A 19882-nucleotide genomic window follows, 5' to 3' on the forward strand; every position below is an offset into this window, starting at 1 on the left:
TGCAAGGATCCTCCACCATGCTTCACCGTTGTCCGCAGACTCTCATTCTTGTACCGCTCTCCAGCCCCTCGGCGAACACACTGCCTTCTGTCAAATAAAATGCAGCACATTCAGTGTCATACACTTACTTAAAGCCCTATGGCCTATCTCCTACCTACATTAAAGATTAACTTTACTGCCTCATGAGCTTAGCTGCCGGTTTCCACAGCCCGCCTCACTACAAAAAGAAACCAGCCAGCTAGCTCAGTACCTTCTTTACTCATGTCTGTGTCTTTTCTGTTTTCAGTGGCGGTCGATGTGGACGGAGAGTTCTATGTCAGCGGAGGGGGTCTTAGGTCAAAGTCCAAGGTCGGGCGCATCACCTTCCACTGGGGACGCTGCAACGCCTCTTCAGAAGGCTCTGAACACAGTCTGGATGGCGTCAAATACCCTCTAGAGGTGAAACATCGTAAAATATGTGACAAATGTTGAGCTCAGGAATGTCCTACACGTTACAGAACAAGTCCATTCGGTCCACAGATGTAAATAAAAGTAGTCTGCTTTGTTAGACATTTTATTTTTATTTTATTTGCACCATTAAAATTACATAGAAATGACAAAAAAAATCTAATTAAAATCTAATTATATAATGTGCAGGAAGAGGCAAAAAAAACAATGGGCTTAATTAACGTCTCCACTTTAGATATTATCGAAGTAAAAACAAAACAAAAACATAAGATACGAAAAAAATATAACTACATAAAGTAATGACAAACTAATACATATGGAACATCAACAACTTAATTCTAATGACAATAACAATAATAGAAATATAAGAACAAAAATATGAACATAGTATAAAAGTAAGTTCATTACTGTATTAGAATTTTTTAACAGCAGTTAAATGGGCTTTTAAATATGAAAAATTAAACAAACTACCACACACTGGTCTGACTTTACTAACTTTATTGTGAGCAATGCGTTTCGCCCATTGCTTCTTCAGGCTCACATAGTGAAATTACAAAAACACTTTCAGGTGTGCTAAGTAGACCCTGTGCAGGTCTTTTAAATATCTTTTGTAACATTTTAATGAGGAGGAGTTTGTTGCCAGGTGGGAAAAGCTATTCCATAATTTAGTACCCGGAAATCTGATCTGAAACTTTGGAAGATGAAGATCTAATGATTGACGAGTTGAATAAGAGTGAACCTGTGAGTTCAATTTAAAATAAGTCTTGAAGTGCTCGGGAACATTTTCATAACTTGAATATACCTTATAAATAAAAACACATATCTGAGTGAAATTAATATCGTAAACCGTAAGTATCTGAAGATTCTGAAATAGAGGGACGGATGAGGAATGCGACTCAGATCGAGATCGGGTTGCAATCCTAACAAAGCGTTTCTGTAGGACCAAAATTCTGTGGAGTGTAGTTGTAATAGAGTGTAAGAAGACAGTTTGTGGTAATAAGATTACTAATCCTCCTAATTATACCAATAGATTTATTTATTTTTCATTTGGGGGATTTGAGGGATTGGTTCCCGGAAATAGCAGCTGATTTAAAAAGAAGTTTGCATTATCCCATGATTTTAAAAATAAGAGCCAAAAAATGCCTTAATATTATTAACTGGAGAAATAAAAAAACTCTCAACTCAAACATAGAGTATATGAAAATTAATGTTGTGTAAAGGACAATAGTGGCATTTATTATTGCACCACGGCTTCGCTTCTTGATCATATTAGCCTTTAGATTTATTTACTTGTTTATTATTTACCCATGCTTTTCTTTTTCATAGCTTGAATGTCTGTAGCTCTGTGGTCTGAACTGACTCCACATATCAAAACAGTTCACAAAATAAGTTTTATACACATCAACATTTTACAAGTTATATTAAAGTGGAGCATAAAGTACCAAGGTATGACAATGTTTTTACATACAGAAGCTACTATTTTGAACAGTCATTAACCTTCACAAGGAGAACAGTGGCAACAAAACACACCCAACACGGGTATTTTTTTTCTTCTTTTGTGCACCTGCGTTACTGAAAGAGATGGTGCTCTTACAAACATGCAACCAGGATGAAAAAGAAAGCGAGACACCAAGTTGAAAACAACAGTGTTGCTCTAGTGACGCCTGACTTGAAATTCTGTTTTCTCCCACAGATGCAGATCTACTGTTATGAGGCTCATCGCTTTGACTCTATAGATGAAACCATCAAGGCCGGAGGCAGAATCACAGCGCTCGCCGTGCTGTTTGAGGTGTGCTTGCTTTACAAGGCAGATCATGTATCCTGATAACCCTGAGATCAGTTTACAAGCTTGTCTGTCTCCCACATGAAACAACTAGAGAAGGATCTAGCAAAGTAGTGGAAAGTTAATTAGCAAACAATAAAAGTTTAAGTCGTAACTAACCTGAAACAGACTGTTTATCTGCTAATTTTGATTAATCAGCTAAACAAACTCTTTAAAAAGCTCTCCTGAGCCACAGCCAACCTGCATGTCACTTACTGACCTTCTCCTGTTAAGGATGCAGTTCAGCTGGCAAAACAGTTTTGTTTAGCTAATAGATCAAACCATCTGGTTCAGATTTGCTAACAGTAGATATACAGCTGTCCACGTGCCAAAGTGTTCTTGGGCATAAAAACTTGCACACTGGAAACAAGTGCTATATATAATGTAGTAATTTACCATTTAACCAAACTGTGTTGAACAGCTAAACTAAACCTTTAGCTAAACCGTTTTAGCAGGTAAACTAAAGTCACCATCCACCAAACTATTTTAATCAGCTAAATTGAACAACACTAGTGAAGCTGTTTATTTGAGCTGCAATTCTCAACCACTGTTTTTACTATCTGACTGTTTTTAACTTTAACTTGGGTCTTACAATACATTAAGCCCAGGATTTATGTCTTCTGAAAAGCATACAATGTGTTGTATTGATTTAATGGACAGTTAAATGCAGGTTTTCAGGTATGCCCTTGTTTGGGATTGCATTTGTTAGCTCTGGGCTAATGGTTTGGATATTCCACACTCTGAGTTGTGTGTAACTGTTGTAACAAGTGGACTAACGGGGGTATTGACTGTAAGCGTTATCTGAAGAGCCCTGTTCTTGTAAACAACTTTTAAGTTTAAGTTGGTGCTCATTTCACTGAATGTCGGATTTGAGAAACGTATCTGAAATTCTAAAAGCTGACACAGAATGACTTTATGGGTGACTTTTTGTTGAAGATGAAGAAAGTCAGACTGAGGGAATGAATCAAAGTCTTGCAGTGGTATCACCAGAATACTTTAGTAATACCCCAGTGAGTGCAATGTGTTTGAATTGATTCATATTTTGGCTTGGATCATTGCAAAGCTCTTGTCTTTGTTTTCATGTTCAGTGCCAGGGTTCGTACCAAGCGCCATGCATACTTTTCCTGTGCTTTGCTTTGTGCAGTCATTTTGCCTCCGGCCGGTTTGGCGTGTTCATACCGACAAGAGGCCATGTTGGAACTAAACTCAGAAAAACGTCTTATGTGAAGCTGCAGGCTCTTTGTGGTTTTTTTGAGCTGCAGATTGGGTGGAGAGCAGGGTGGGAAAACTACCAACCAACATCAAAAAGCTAGTAAATTTCATTTTTGTGGTCTGCCAGACATAACTGGGTCATTGTTTGACTTTTTTAACTCTCCAAAATTCATGTTGAAGGTAGTCTTGTGGCTTTGTTGGTGAAGGTGATTTTAATGTAACCCAAAGATCCTGGGTTTGAAACTGGCCCTGAGGTCTTATCATATGTCATTCCCCGTCTTTTACTTCAGTACTTTCTCTCTCATTTGTCAAGTCCTAATTATAATATATGTTTATATATATATATATATATATATATGTAAACTATAAAAAAGTACCATTATTCCACCTTTCTTTACGTGAACACACATTGAATCATACAGAAACTACACGAGCCCTCAGAGAGCTCAGCTCTCTGCCAAGGCCAATAGTCCAGTCTTCTATAATATGCAATCAGCAAGCGCAACCTCTACATAGGTCTAGGTTTATTTCTGAAAAATAAACCTAGACCTAGAAATTTGGCTGTGCCTTGCATCATCTCTGCTGTGGATTTATTATGGACTTTGCGCTGAGTTCTAAAACCTGAATAATCTGCTAAAATTACATGCCTGCTTGCTGATATTTCTTGCCTGCTGCATTTGTTTCTGCAGTGATGTTGTAGGTGGCTGTTATATTTTGTTGTATGTTTAGTTGCAGAACACTATTCATTTTATTTAGACACCATTGTCACAATTGACCTAACTCCAAATGTTAGCCCAGTACGTTTTCCAAGATCTGACTGTTCAGCCCTTACTTTTTGATGTTGTCCTATATTTTACAATCTATTTGAAGATGGTGATTTATGACCTAAACATAGTGTGTGTTAAACTCTGCAGGCTGATTAATTAAAGATAATGATATTGGTTTTCTCTTCACAGACGAGCATTGAAGAGAATCTGGACTACGCTGCCATCATAGACGGCATCAACAGCGTGAGCAGATATGGTTTGTCACTTTCTTCTTTGTCTCTTTTCTTGCCTCTTCTTCTGTTGTGCTTTTTTAAGCTGTCTCATCTGCTATCCAGGAAAGAGCGCAGAGGTTTTACCCTTTGCCCCACGAGGTCTCCTGCCAAACTCTACAGAGAAATACTTTATCTACAACGGCTCTCTGACCACGCCGCCCTGCAGCGAGACTGTCGAGTGGGTCGTCTTCAAGAACACAGTGGCCATCTCTGACGAACAGGTGAGGAATGGGAAACAGCAGCGTAATGTAGTTAAAACCATGGACAGCGGCTGTCTGAACGCCAAGTTAAAGCTGACATAGATATGGCCCCAGAATTCCCCCAACAGCCGAACTATTACTGGCCTACACTAACAAATGAACCACCATTTCCCTCACGCAGCGCAACACATCTCATTCTCATAGAGTTGATCAGGTTGTTGATTGTGGCCTGTGTGAACTTGCAGTCAGGTCGAGACCCCAATGACGACGATGTGATTTGTTCTCATCCCAGAGGTCTTCTGTCTTCTTTGTTAACCTGCCTTTTAGCAAACTGTTAAGTAAAAAGCAACCGCCACAGGATAGTTATTTGCAAGAGCATAGTTTGTGATGTTGTTGTACTGAATTACATTATTTTGAAAAATATTTAGAAAATCTAATTGTATTTCATCAATCACAGCGATCGTCTGATAATTTTCGTCTGGAGTGAATTTCTTTGTAATTTAAAATTATATTTTTGTTACTACTTTTTGCAAAGGTTACTTAATTCATTTCTTCCTCCTAAATTGATTATAATGGAGTCTGAACTTAAATATGGCCAGTAATTTGGCGTGAATCACAAACCTTTCAGTATGAATGCAAAATTTCCTGCAGGAAATTGGTTAGTGGAGTTGAAAAGTTTATTACAGTGAATCAAAAATCAAAAAATCATTTAGTGGGACCCATCATTGTTACTTGATAAGATAGAAAACACTATTAAATACAATATTTATATCATATTATGCTATGTCTTGTCCCTGTATCAATGTAATGTAATGTATCTAGATGATGATTTAAAAGATAACCTCACGCATTAAAGATGTAGCCTTTTTTTTTTCGAGAATTAGCGCCCTTAAATGTGTCACGTGAAACACACGTCCCTAAAAGTATCCTAAAACACAACCTCTTCAAGTGCGATGTTTCATGAACATATGTTAAGACCAATAATCAACTTTAAATGGACTAATCCAGCAAGCAATTCGTGTATCAGCACATGACAAAAGTATTGCCCAGTGTCAGATTCACTCAGTTGCCAGTTTAGTAGGTACAACTAGCTAAAGCTAATGCAGTCTAATAAATCTTCCCATTTAGTTTGAGAGGTGCAGGATATCTTGTTTATTTCATATATTTATATAGGTTTATGTGAATTGCTATGGACCAACTCATACAAGCCAATTTCTTGTATGTGTAAAAACTACTTGGCAATGAAGCCGTTTCTGATCGAACACCTTTCTAAAGCAGTTTCAACAAATACTGAAAATTATAAACTGTGTGAAGGTTGAGTTTATGGCAGGACTGCTGTATTAGAATGCAGTCGTTTTAGATACGTGTTGATATCTAACTGGCAACTGAGCGTAAGTTTCAAATGTCTGAAAGTTGATTTTCGTAGAAATAGAATAGAAGAGAACCAGACGTCAGCTTTGGGCTTTTTGTTCAAAGTGAAAAGACTTTGTGACACAACTACAGAAATGTTCGTAAACAACCTTTTAGAAACATGTTCAAGGAGGTGAAAGGAGGAATTATCATGCCAGAGTGAAAGAAACCTACACCAGTAAGGGGTGAGGCAAAGAGAAAGCAGGCTGTCAACAGACATGCTCTGTGTGTGTGTGTGTGACTGCCCTCAGGCCACAAGTGATTGACAGCCATACAGACGCAGTCATTACATCAAACAAATATTGTCTCACAAAAGATCTTTACGGTATTTAAGCTGAACCACATGGACACGCACACACACACACACACACAAACACACACTTGAACAAACGTGTGAATCACACACAAAAAGTTTTCATTGGAATCGTGTGATGCCTGCTGAGGCTCAAACATCATCTTCCACCATCATTCACTCTTAAAGCACAGCTGTCAGAAGGCAGGAGGCCACACAAACACACACACACACTACACACACACACACACACTGTGCTGTAGCTGTGCTGACGCCACACACCTTTATTCATTCTGTGCATTGTGTTAACTCTCACTAAACTTTTTAATCCCTCTTCTGCACTGCCAAAACGTGACCGACAAGTCAGGATGTGGATGCTCACAGAACACAGAACCCCCTACTGGTTTTGTTCTCTGAAAAAGACAGTTGCTCAAGACTACGGTTGTAGCCACACGTGTGATCTACTGCAGTAATATTAAAACAAGCTCAATCCAACAAGCTATCCAACCTCATAATGTAACACAGGGCTTGGTTTTCTGCTTTTCCTTTACTTTATGTTACTACTTTTACTTTATGTGAATTTACCTAAGTAGGTATCCAAAGAAGGTTAAAGTCGAGGGCACCTGGACTTGGTTTAAGGTACTAGAAGACGACAGTCGTTATGGTGGTTAGAACCACCCGTGGCCAAGTCTGAACGACCATCGTTGGTCTTCACCTGAGGCCAAGAGGTAAGGATACCTCAAGGACGACTGTCGTTAAAACAGCCAAGACCACTAAGGAACCAGCGGTATCGATGATCCTGGCAAACGACCCCACAGAGGTTAAATAGCCGAGTTTCCCTGTCAGAACTGAAGAAGTCTCTTGGACGAGGGACAAAACGTCTTCTAGTATCTTCAAGCAAGTCCAGTTGCCCTTGACTTTAACCTTTGGATAACTATGATGAGAACCTTCACAGACATCTTACATAAGTAGGTTTCTGACTACAAGGCTTTTACATGTAATTGAGTATTTTTTACATTGAGGACTTTTCCCACCACTGTCTAAAGCTCAGATAGTAAGATAGACGTACACAGCTTTTGGAGACATTCCCATCCTGTTACTGTTTTTCATGCTTGTAATGAATCCTGATGACCACAAACAGGCTCTCTTCGCTTTACACCCGTGTCTTCTTTAACACTTTCAGTGATTACATTTCTTAAATATTGTTGAATATCAGCTGATAAATATCAATACCCCAATAATTGATCTATCAAAGAAGAAACATCAGTTCATAGGGAGATTCAGCTTATCCTTTTGCACCTTGTATGCTGGCTGTTGCAGGTCCTCCAGGGGTTTCCAGGTTTTTCCAAACCTCTGTGACATGTCTCAGCCGGTCTACATTCCAGCTCAGGTCGATCTGCCAGATCTTAATACTTTAAAGTCACAACTTAAACAACCGCAAATAGCCCTAATGAGCCCATGAGCTTGGCTGTGCTGCAGTGTTGAGTCTGTGTGAGTCAGACAATGAGTGTTGTGTAACCGGAGGTAAGTGACTCACCTGAGCAGGTACTGAGGCAGCCCACAGGTTAAAGGACCATTTCAGCATGATTAATGGCTCCTTCACACCCATTCACTTCCAAACTGCTCGAAGTACTGCTGTTGTGTGTTGTGGATAATTTACATTTTATTTTAGTGCTGTATACCTTGTTGATTTGGGTATTTTTATTGCATTAACAGAAGCTTAAAATGTGTTTAAATAGTATTCACACATTTGTTGATTTTATTCCATCACGATCATTTTCCAGAATAATTCAAAAACTGTAATTGCATGTCTATGAAGATTCTCAGTCATCCAGGTCATAGTTATCCAACGAAGGTTAAAATCTAGGGCATCTGGACTTGGTTGAAGTCCAGTTGCCCTTGATCCAGTCAGGCTGAGGGCCCCGGGGCACAACTGAAGAAGTCCTTTGGATGAGGGACGAAACATTGTCACATTGTCACAGTGACAAAATAAAATGTTTACTGTTGTTAAGTTACTTAAATAGTTACAGGTTTAAGTTCCTCTAGTTCACTTTTACTGCAGCCTTACCTTAATTGGGGGGCCCGGGCCTTGTTGGTGAGTTTAGCTGCAGACGGGTAGAAGCTGTTTTTGTGGCGAGAGGTTTTGGTCCTGATGGACCGCAGGGTGTCCATCAGGACCTACAGTCTATGATGAAGACACAATGTTTTGAGAGTAGGTTTTCCAACTCTATTCTTCAGAAACTGACCACTAAATTCACAACCACATACACCTCTTCAGTTAATAACGCTGTCACTGTTGGAAATGTCAGTGTGGTTCATATCAAGCTGCAAGTTACATTTTTTTGTAGCTCTCCTCTTGGCCCCGGGGCCCTCAGCCTGACTGGAGTGGCTGTAGTTTAGCAGCAGGAGCCGGCCGTGCTGACGACGTTTTGTTATTGTGTCCTTGTGGCTCCTGTGTTGCAGCTGGAGATGTTCTGTGAGGTGATGACAATGCAGCAGGCTGGATACGTGATGCTGATGGACTACCTGCAGAACAACTACAGGGAGCAGCAGCAGCAGTTCATGGGTCAGGTGTTCTCCTCCTACACCGGGACTGAGGAGGTCCTGACACCAGGTATGTAAAAAGAAAAGCACCACAAGGGCCAGGTAAACATATACAATTTGTCTTGAGGGAATCACCAGAGAAAAGGTTGTGTTTTTACCTGAATCAGAAGGGTTTATCCTTTGTTATTCTGTTCTGTTATTTACACAGAAGATGAATGCATGGTTAAAAAAAGATGACCCATTCTACTTCAATCCTTTTTTCCCCAACAATGTTAAATCTGTGCAGTGCTCTTCAAAATTATCCAAGAGCTCTACAGGTATTATTATGCTATTAAATCTTCAACTTAAGGTGAAATACCTTTTTTTTTGTTTTTTTTGTTTTTTTTAATTATTATTATTATTATTTCAAACCAAATCTGGTTTGCAGTCAGGCACAAAGTCCAGAGGTTGCTGAACTACACAGATGTCAGTGAACAACAACAACAATCTATAGTGAAACACATGAAACTACATAAATAAAAAAGAAATACAAATATTACTAAAAATGTGTTGTTTTTATTTATTATTTACCGTATACATTCTATTTAATTCATTTGCTAAAACACCTTATTAACCCTGATTTTAAAGAAAAAATAGTTTTATTCCAATGATTGGTACCAGTTGCATGAGCTCATCTGAGTGTCTCCTTTAGGCCAACACACACTAATGTTCCTCATTAATACAACATCTTACCTGGCTGACTATGAATAATCCCGTATTAATGCTAATTAAATAATGTCTAAATAGTTCAGAGACAACTGAATCACAAACGATGGGGAGAAAAAAGGCAGAGGAAAAATAATAGAACTCCAGTGACCTAAATAACACCTCAGTGACAGCAGGAGGAGGTCAAACTTGACTAACCATCGATTTTCACGCTGGTTGTACCCGATAATTAGTAATAAAGTGGTATTGATCATTTGGTGTTTACAATCTGAAAAGTACTTTTGCCTGTGTACAGCTCAGACCCTACACAATCAAATTTTACCATTACAATTTATTTCTAAAGCTGATTTGAATTGTCTTTAGATATAGTTAAACTCTCAGATGGCACTGTATGTGTTTTATATTAAGGTCTATTTTGTTTTCTGTTTTTGTACATACTGTAATTATTTACAACTTTTTTTTTTTTTTTACTCAATAAGTGACCCAGATGAAATTTTTCTTCTTCTTCTTCAATATTCCTGTTTTCCAAGTGGTGGTACTGATGTGTAGCTGTCATAGTAGTTGTGATAAAAGTAATAATAACAGTAACCGCAGTAGAAATCGAATCAGCAGCAGGTGTCCTAAGAGATCTGTTCTGTTTCAAGATCCCATTTGAAAGATTTAATATATAACATTTACGCATTAAAATGTGTGAAAAAAACGTTTAGACCTGTGTTATATTTTTAGTTAATATTGTAGTTGTGTATTTATATTATCCCATTTGGTCGCCTATCAATGACGTGGTATCCCCCTTTGCCCCCTCTAGTCAAGAGAAACATGGGATACATTAGAGAGTGAGGAGGGAAGTCTGTGAACTGACCAATGTGAATAAAACTTTAATACATTTTTGTTTGAACTTGTAATCCTTAAGATTTCAGTCCGGGTTGATTCAGCATCACACATAGTTACTGGTGGCGCAGAATACTGTCGTTTTAATAAAGAAGTCAGGAAGTAATTGACATCTTTCTTTGAGCAACAGTGATCTGATTTTTATGGCGCACACGCCATGAGGCTTACTCCACCTTTAATATTAAGCTGCAGCAGTAGGAAATGTTCGGTTTGCATTAGCAGTAAGTTAATTCAGCATGTATTCTGGGAATGTCGCCATAGACGCCCAATTCGTAAATTTATTTAAATAAGAATATATTCAAACTTGTTACTTCAACAGTGAAGACAATAACTCAAACACTAATTTGCTATTGTTTGAGAATTGTATTGAGAAATAACAGAAATTACATACTGTGCATTTAAAGTCCACACATTTTTATGAGTTGTCAGGTTTAATGTGAATATACAACACTTTATTATCCAAATGAGGGAGCACCAAAATGATAATATTAGATTATATCATGTATTTTTATATAAAAACAGCCCAACAAGGGAATAAAAGTTACCAGAGAGTACTGATTTAGTAACATAGCTATAGGAACGTTATTGTCTCTTGCTTCAGCATTCACAGCATGAATGAACCAACAAAACTAAGAAGAAGAAGATATTGAGACTTTTTAAATGTGAGTCTGTATTTGAGGATCAGCTGAAGTTTCTTACTCCAACTGATGTTATTTCTGTCAGATCTACTTGAAAATATGGAGATATTTTATTTATGGTTACTTATCAGTAATGTTACACTGCTCAAGATCAAAGTTTCTCATGGATGTCAAAGACGCAGCTCAAGGGTAGATTACCATTAATTCATGTGAGCTCCTGGCTCACTCTGACCTCTAGTGGTTGAAGCTAGAGAGTCCCACATGGCAGCTCCCTTCTCTAGACCCAATCACAGTATTTGTCACTGTTAGTATTTTCCTGGGTGGGGAACACTTGTAAGTTGGTTTGCGCATTTGTGCACCACAGATTTTTTTTGCCAGTATAGCAACTCTGACACATAGCATGACATTTTCACTTTGATCCCTCGTTATGCTTTAAAAGAAAGAGGTTTAGGTTCAGCTCAGATCCAGTAGAGGAGGAAATGTGTCAGTGTTTGGATAGATGGAGTGTCCTGTCTATTGTCATTGATCCTCAGCCCCTTTTAATCTGTGTTAATCCTCCAGAGTGTCTGTCAACTGCATTATCTCTGCTCCTTTAATCTCAACTCTGACCCACAATCGCTGTCCGGGTGCAGGAGATGACTCTTAAAAACACAGGAATGAACAACTTCAAGAGCCCCTTTCAATGTAATTTGATTTCTAACTGTTTATGGTATTTTTTTAAATAAATCGGAACAACAAGGCTGACATCTGTTCCCAAAGAAATCCCCGACGGTCCTTTTGGCTCGGACAATAGGTACTGTGTTAAATCACTTGGAAAACCAAGCCTCGGGAACCGCATGCATATCATCCAGCTGTTGATATGGTATTTGGAAGAAATTTCTGTAACCGTCAGCAGTTACTCATGGGATTGGTTGAGAAAGTGATGGGCAAGGACTGGCCAAGGGAAGAATATTTCCTAAACATTGTTTTAATTAGTTTTTTTTGTCTGTCTACTTCTGTCAGTGTGCAGTTCGGAGCCGGAGAACATCCAGGCGGAGGCCTACAACCTCAGCAGCCTGCTGGTGACGTGGGAGCGCCCCCGAGCAGTATACGACGCCAGCATCGAGAAATACTCTGTTAGCTACCAACTGGCCAATGTAGAAAACGCCGCCCCCTCTGTGTACCTGACCGACGGAGATCAGGATGTGGTGAGACAAGAGAGTCCACAAGTTTATAATATCAGAAACATTCCTTAAAGTTGTTTGCTCTGCATTTTCCCATCTAAAGCAATCTGTGTTCCACCTCAATCAGGCACGAATTTGCAGCAGTTACCAAGTTGCTCAATAAAAATCTAGATGCATGTCAAACTGATCAGCTGAACATCGATTGTAGAGGCTAGCCATAGACACGCAATAACACGGTGAGCTGTCTTCAGGAGGATATTTCTGTCAAATCACTCGATGCAAATATCTAATTATAAACTCTGTGTTCGAAGGGATGTTTCCTTGTTGGGATATTGACCATTTTCCATTCATCACCATGCATTACAATTTTTACAGTTTCTCACATGACAACCAAGTCCCCCTGTTTTACTCTTGGTAAACTCGGGGAACTAGTTATTCTTTTTCACAAAACCACCTATTCGTGGACTCAAGATTATTTTGACAGTTTTGTGAAGAGTCCCTGCTCTCCACTGCTTTACCACATGAAAATAAAATAACGGAAGTTTCAAATGTGAGATGATGTTTTACCATAAACTAACTCAAACCAGCTGAGAAGGAAATCAACCTAAATCTGATGGTATAATTAGAAAAATGGTTTAAATATATGGAGTATCCTTTACATAAATGGACCCAGTCACGCACACACAACCTAATCGTGGTTCCTCAAAGTTGATGTCATTCCTTCTCCCTTCATCAGGGGGCGATTCTCGATGACCTATTAGCCAACACCAGCTACGTGGTCCAGGTGGTGGCGGTCTGCACCAACGGTCTGTACGGACGTGTGAGCGACCTGCTGACCGTCGTCATGCCCATCGACGACCCCGGTAAGAGCGACCGTGCCCGAGACGAAGCGTAGAGTTCGGGCAGATGAACCGTTGAGATATTTTTTTTCTCATTCTGCTGCAGTTTTTTCTTTTTTGAAGTAAGGTAGAAATACCTAAATTTAGTTCTCTGACTTCTTAGAGAAGAGCATTAAGTCTTGAGAGTAGGGGAAGACTGAATGCTATGGAGGCCAATGTCCGACTGGAAAAAAAACAAAGATGAAACGTTAGCGGTGACAAAATAAAAAATTAATCAAAAGAAAGATTTAAATTATCTAAAATTTAAATTATGAATTTTTAAAGTAAAAAATTATGAGATACTAAGTCAAATTGGACATATCAAGTCAAACTTGTTAAAACAGTTTAAGTTGACTTACTATGTCCTAATGTTTATTTAATATCTAAATATGTGTTAGAAGTTAGAATTATTTATTTTTAAAAGTATTTCAGAACTTTGAATTACAATCTCATAATTTTGATTTATTATCTCATAATTATGGTTTAAAATGGAAAATAGTTAATTTTAAAGTCAGCATTTGTCTTAGTTATTCATTTTGATTTACCATGAGTATTTTAACTCATTTAACTCTTAATGTTTAAGAAATGACACCAGTGGAAAAATAAAGATTTGAATTTAAAGGGAATATCAGTTTAATTTCTGTGTGTCCAATACAGAAAGAGGTCCATGACGTTTTTAGCCTAGCTTAGCACAAAGACTGAATGGCACGAGGAAACGTCTTGCCAAGCTATTATCAAAAATAAAATAGACTTTTTACAAATTACTGAATATTGAGGGCACTGAATTACAAAACTTACAGGAGATATTCTGATTCTGATATGGGTTAGGGTTAGTGGTGCAGTAAAATTTATCTATTCTGCTTTTTTTTTAATGTTTCTGGTCATCTGTTTTATCACCAGCCACATTTGTTTTCTTTTAGAAACATTTCCATCCCTCCCACTCATCCTCTCTCTGAACCCTGAATGAGACGACTAATGTTTTTTGGTTTTTCATCCTCTTGATCTCGCTCTTCACCCCTCCCTCTGTGGTATATATTTTGTGTTTCGTGGGGATTTAATCACACTCACATGCAATGCTGCCGTTTGACTAATCTGCTGTTTGACTTTTCTGTTTTTAACTGTTTCAAAAATGTCTCTGCTCTTCAAATCTTCTTGCTCTCTATATTTCTATACCCCTAAGATGAAAGAACATGCTTGGTTTGGGGCCGCGGGGTCATTTCCTGTGTCACATGGAAAGTCGCCTTCTTTGTTTTCATTATGTGGCGTCCATACCTTCAGCCAATGTCAGTGTTTGCAGCATGTGTGCAGCAGCTTTTTGTGTAACATGAATTGGAATGGTAATCATAATAACTTTGTATTTCAAATGAACTTTATATTAAATAAACTAAAATGTCTTGGTACAAAGGAAAAACAAATCCCCTGCATCCTATTTCAGTGTCAGCTTGCATGAATGGGTGATATTCTGCAACATCTACTAGGTTTGTGAATTTTATATGACACCATTGTCTGTAACGTGTGGGCTAAGCTAACATTATGGTCTCATCTTAGCTGCACTTAAACATGGAGCACCTGCCATGTATTTCAAGATAGTCCTGTTTAGAAATTACAAATACAAGTTTGTTTGCATGCCAAAAAAGGCCTTTGACCCAGAGTTATAATAAAGATTCTAATGTTTTTAATGATTTAACATTAATGCTAGCTAGGTTTACATCTGTAATTATTTGCCAATTAAACTGTTGAACAGACAATTAAATCTATGATATTGTTGATCTATGATTGATTAATAAATATTTATATAGAAAAATTACTTCTTTTTCTTCTTTGCTTGTTTCATCTTCAGAAATCTGCAGATTTATGTTTTTTCTATTATGTTTAAGGATATCATCATATCAATTATATCATATCTTTTACAATTGGTTAGAGTGATTATATTTTTTTTATTATATATTTTTGCACAAATCAAATCAATTTAAGAATCCAACTAAAGATTATTAATAACCATCACTTAATCTATCAAAAATGTGTCTTTGATTTGTGATTGATCATTTCTATCACTATTTACCTGAACTAATTTCAAATCTTTTTATTAAGAAGTATAGTTTCTTAAGTATATGAAATAAAGAAAAACATGCACATGTTTGCATCTTTGAAGCTGTAACCTTTTTGAAGCTGTTTAGACTAAAACAATTCATCATAAAAGTTATAATCAATTAACTTTCTGTTGATTGACAAATCAATTAATCAACAATAGTCATTTGGATTTAATTCACAAAGTGCTCCTTGAGAACCAAATGTAGATAGCAAGCGCTTTCCACTGAGAAATTTAAAATTGTTTTTTAGCCGCTTACGCCTATTTGAACCAAACCCCAAGTCATTTCCTCAAACACAGTTCATTAAATTTGTAAAACCTCACTTCATTGCTTCACAAACCAGTTTGATCTGGTCTCCGTGATGTGTGACTTACCCTGAGACAGGTAAGAGCCACACCACCACTTGCCCCCTGACATGCCCGCTGTGTGCTGTGCGTCTGAGCTCGGTCAACATATGTGGCATTTGCAAGTAACTATTTTTGTGAGTTTGTTTTATTCCTCTTAGGTGACAGACGGGTGGAGTTTGAATATCAAAACGTTGAGAGTTGTCAGTTCAAATTCCTTTTCTTGGCTTGTCTGGTTTTACAAGGAGGATGAAACAGGATTAATTGCAAATGCTTTTTGTTCAAGGTTCTTTGTGTTTGCTTGTGCCTTTGGGGGAATCCATGCATGAAAGTCCAAATGTGTCTGATATGTTGCATGCAAGTGTTTGTCACCATTTGATATTGTGCTTGAGGTGGTGTGTGTAACCTTTTCCCAACCGTCCATATTCTCCCACTGTCATTTCACGCATTTACATTCATCAGGAGGAGCACATTCAAATCGAGATTATGCATTTTTCTTAGGTTTAATGTAACAAAACTGATCAGTTTTTTTTTCCTGAAACATCCAGAAAACAGTGTCCCAGGGTCTACCTTTTCCTTTCCGTGATGTTCTCATCACGCTGTTTTCAAATTGTTTTACCCTTTGTCAAATGTCACTACTTATTGTTTTTTTTTATATTTTCAACCTCAGGAAATTAAGTCCAACATAAATACAATTGACAGTAGTAGACAGTTAAGTTAAATTGTGTATTCCATGAGTTAACATTATGTTGTTATTTTGTTATTTTAGTTTTGACTTATTTTGTTTATCTAATTATGCAACCTGTGCCTTTTTCCAGAAAATACACCGGATCCAGATTCAGATGAATTTACCATTGAGGTAAGGAAACATTTTATTTTTTCACACTGCATGTCATTGTTTAGTTATAGCAATTGTTTTTCCCAGTCTATAAACCTTTCTGTCACCAACAGGGCACCAATGAACCCGATTTGTCTTGGAAAGAACCAGTCCAAACCGAGGATTATGATCTGGCCTGGATTCCTACAAACTCACCAAGGACCACGCCTACTGGATTACCTGTATTACCTCTACCTGGCATAAGAACCACAACAGCAGAATCTGGTTGGAGGAAAACTACTGATCCAGTTTCCCCGGTTAGATCCACCCAGTTTGGTCAAGTCCTGAGCCATTCTGAAGAGACAGCACCACGCAGTACCTCCAAACAGCCACCAGAAGTCACCCTGCCACCAAAAACCAGCGGAAGTGCTGACTTCAGTGGCAACGCTCCTTTTTACTCCACAACAACAACCAAGGAAGTCTTCGTGTCCACTTCCACTACTCCTTCATACTCCAGTGCAAAGACACATGGTGTTCTTGGAGGCATTAGTCATAAAGACTCCTCTGAAAAAACAAAAGGTGGTGTTAGTACCACTACTCCTACATTCACCAGTGCAAAGACAAAAGGTGGCAAAAGTATTTCTTCATACAGCACCCCTACAACCACATTGAGGTCTCATGCTGGTGACACGAGCAGCACAACATCACCATCCTTAATCCAGGCCGAGACCGACCGAGGCTTGGCAAGTCCCATAAACGGAGACGCTACCACTGATGGAGGTGTTTCCGCTCGACCCGGAGGTCTTCCAGAGATCCAGGCTGAAAGTTCAACGTCCCAACCTTCCTCCTCGGGTGAAGCTGTTCCACATTCGCCCACAAGTCCCAGCATGTCTCATTTTTCATCTACTACAACCTCTGTCTGGTTGAGGGGTGTTCTCTTGCAGACCACACAGCCGATGTCGAACGGTGAGCGCCCCTCTGTCCTCCCCTCCTCCTCCTCCTCCTCCCCCTTCGCCTCCACCCCTCTGTGTGACACTGCGGACCCCGACGCCACCCCCTCCACCTGCCTGCATGACCCTCCCTCTTCGTCCTGGCCTGTGTTGTCTGCCTCTGGTTCGGACTCCCAGCATGCCGCTACCGCACCACTGTCTAGCAAAGACCCGGCTTTTCCTTCAACCCCCACGCTCCCTGCTTCAACCCTGCCTCACTTCCCTCACCCTTCTCACTCCCTGTCTGGTTGGGAGGATGACCTTGTCTCCCCCAGTGTCAGGTTCAATGATCATGATAGCAATGGTGATTTGTTGTCTGGGTCTTCGTCGGTCTCTTCAGGTGACCCTTCAGTGTTTAATGATACCCCTCCTCTCCAAACGGTGCCGGATGCGTCTGGCACCACCGTCGATGCCGAGCCTTCCGAATCCTCCTGGGATCTGTCACTCTCAACAGTCTCTCTGTCTCTCAGCCCCACCCTCCAGCCTTCAGTTCTGCTCTCTAGTGACTTCACCCTTTCTAGCACAACTCCGGGCTTGTCCCATGTTTTCTCAGTTGGGTATGAGGACTCAAGGTACGCCACAGGAAGCAAAATAGAATCCTTTCTCCCCGAGATCAGCGGTGATGGGTTTCCGTTAGCTAGTGACGTGGACCCCATGTGCGGCTGTTCTCTGGAGCCGTCGGCGTCCTCGTCCTGGTTGCATGCCTCTCCTCATGTACCCCTGCCATCTTCCGCCTGGGATTCTGCTAGCTTAGATCTTTACTCTAGTGTGGGCTTCCCTTCGGCATCTGGTGTTGGTATAGACGATCTTCTACACTCTTTGTCTGTGTTGGGTTCTGATGGTCTGTCCTTAGACCAACCGCTCCTCTCCCATAGCACAATCTCTTCCTCATCGTCCTCTTCACACTCCCGCCTTCTCCAAGTCACCCATAGTGACTTGCCCGTTTCTGTTGCAGCCACAGCGTCTGGCGTCAGGAATCCCTGGTTCTCAGCATCAGACGGGAACTCTGCCCTACAACCCTCTGCCCTCCCTTCCTCACTCACAGCCTCCCCCTTCACCCCCACCCCAGATGGACAGGTGTTAGATCCTACCAGCAGTGCCTCTGGCTCGGCCCTGTTCTCTGACTCCCAGGAGGGCGTAGATCAGGAGTGGGACAGAGTTCAAACCTCAGGCTCTGGAGAGAGCGCGTTCGCATATTCAACCAAAGTCGCTAACACCATTCCCCCTACGACCTCTGGGTCCGGCCAGACCCCTGACGATTTGGATGAACACTCCACGGCGTTCTATTTTGAAAGTGCGAGCGGCAGTGACGTCGCCTCGGATGTAGGAGGCACAGCGAAACCGACCATTTCTGCGGTTACCTCGGCTCCACCCTGGTCACTGGGCAGGGAAGAGGAGAGCGGCTCAGGGCAGGGTGAAACTCTGTATGACAACGAGACGTCCTCTGACTTCAGTATCCCTGAGCGGACAGAAAGAGAGTCCGAGGAAGAGGAGCCAGTCGCAGGTAAAAAAGTTGTCCGTGTGGGCAAAAAAACATCATACTACACTGAAAAGCCATGGGATCAGGAAGAGTACTGGACATCAAAAAGACGACTAATCTACCATCTATCAACAACAAAACTACATCTCATTTTTTTTCTTTTTTGTCTGGGAATGTGAAAGTGAGAAAATTCATGCATGCAAGGTAAAACGTCACTCATCACAGTCACCAGGATCCAGTAATATCAATCATCCCTATCATCATCATCATCATTTGAGACTCAATAATCTTAGTACCAATCATCCATCCATTTTCTAAACCACTTTTTCTGTTTAGAGTTGTGCTGGGATGGAACCTTTATTTATTAATTCATTATTTTTAGCTTGTTGTTGGTTTTAAAGATCGTTTCTGAGATGGACAGGTTTTATTGGCTAAATGCTGATGATCGCATGACGGGAAATCATATCGCTGTCATGTACCGTATGCTCTGAAGGATTCACACTAAAACATGTCAGCAGATTTGTCAGTGAAAATAACATCAACAAAAAAAAATAGTTGACTCTTACTTTTTTATTATCATTGGAGTGCTGCATTTTTTCCTAAATCTGTTTTTGGCATGAACAAAAACATTGAAGTTCTTTTTTTGAGGCAGAGCACCCAACTGAGAATCTGTAGAGAAGAAGCACACCTGTTTCCTTTTATGAATTTAATCCATTTAAGTATTCAGGGAAAAATTTAAATTTCTACCTGCTTGCTTAACTTCTTTAAAAACCTTTTAGCCACTTCACCCAACCCCCTTATGTTATTGAGTATATAAGTGTTTCAAAATATATTTTATTATTATTAAAGTAATTCTGAGTTTATTTTGAAAAATGTTATTGAAAGTTAAATGAATAGATGTACACCAAATATATGCAATACCTT

At 39.6% G+C, this 19882-nt stretch overlaps 1 protein-coding gene across 1 annotated transcript in view; it reads left to right on the forward strand.

Annotated features, from left to right (window-relative positions):
• ptprz1a (protein tyrosine phosphatase receptor type Z1a) overlaps positions 1 to 19882 on the forward strand; it is a 96387-nt gene that overhangs the window by 50322 nt on the left and 26183 nt on the right. Inside the window, exons 4-12 of the mRNA XM_046037419.1 lie at positions 287 to 438; positions 2141 to 2236; positions 4438 to 4504; positions 4584 to 4741; positions 8886 to 9036; positions 12200 to 12384; positions 13097 to 13223; positions 16491 to 16531; positions 16624 to 18982. Coding sequence (XP_045893375.1) covers positions 287 to 438; positions 2141 to 2236; positions 4438 to 4504; positions 4584 to 4741; positions 8886 to 9036; positions 12200 to 12384; positions 13097 to 13223; positions 16491 to 16531; positions 16624 to 18982 — 3336 coding nt within the window. The remainder of the gene's footprint in view (positions 1 to 286; positions 439 to 2140; positions 2237 to 4437; positions 4505 to 4583; positions 4742 to 8885; positions 9037 to 12199; positions 12385 to 13096; positions 13224 to 16490; positions 16532 to 16623; positions 18983 to 19882) is intronic.

Source organism: Micropterus dolomieu, linkage group LG22 (assembly GCF_021292245.1).
Source record: "Micropterus dolomieu isolate WLL.071019.BEF.003 ecotype Adirondacks linkage group LG22, ASM2129224v1, whole genome shotgun sequence".
Taxonomy (NCBI): Eukaryota; Metazoa; Chordata; class Actinopteri; order Centrarchiformes; family Centrarchidae; genus Micropterus; species Micropterus dolomieu.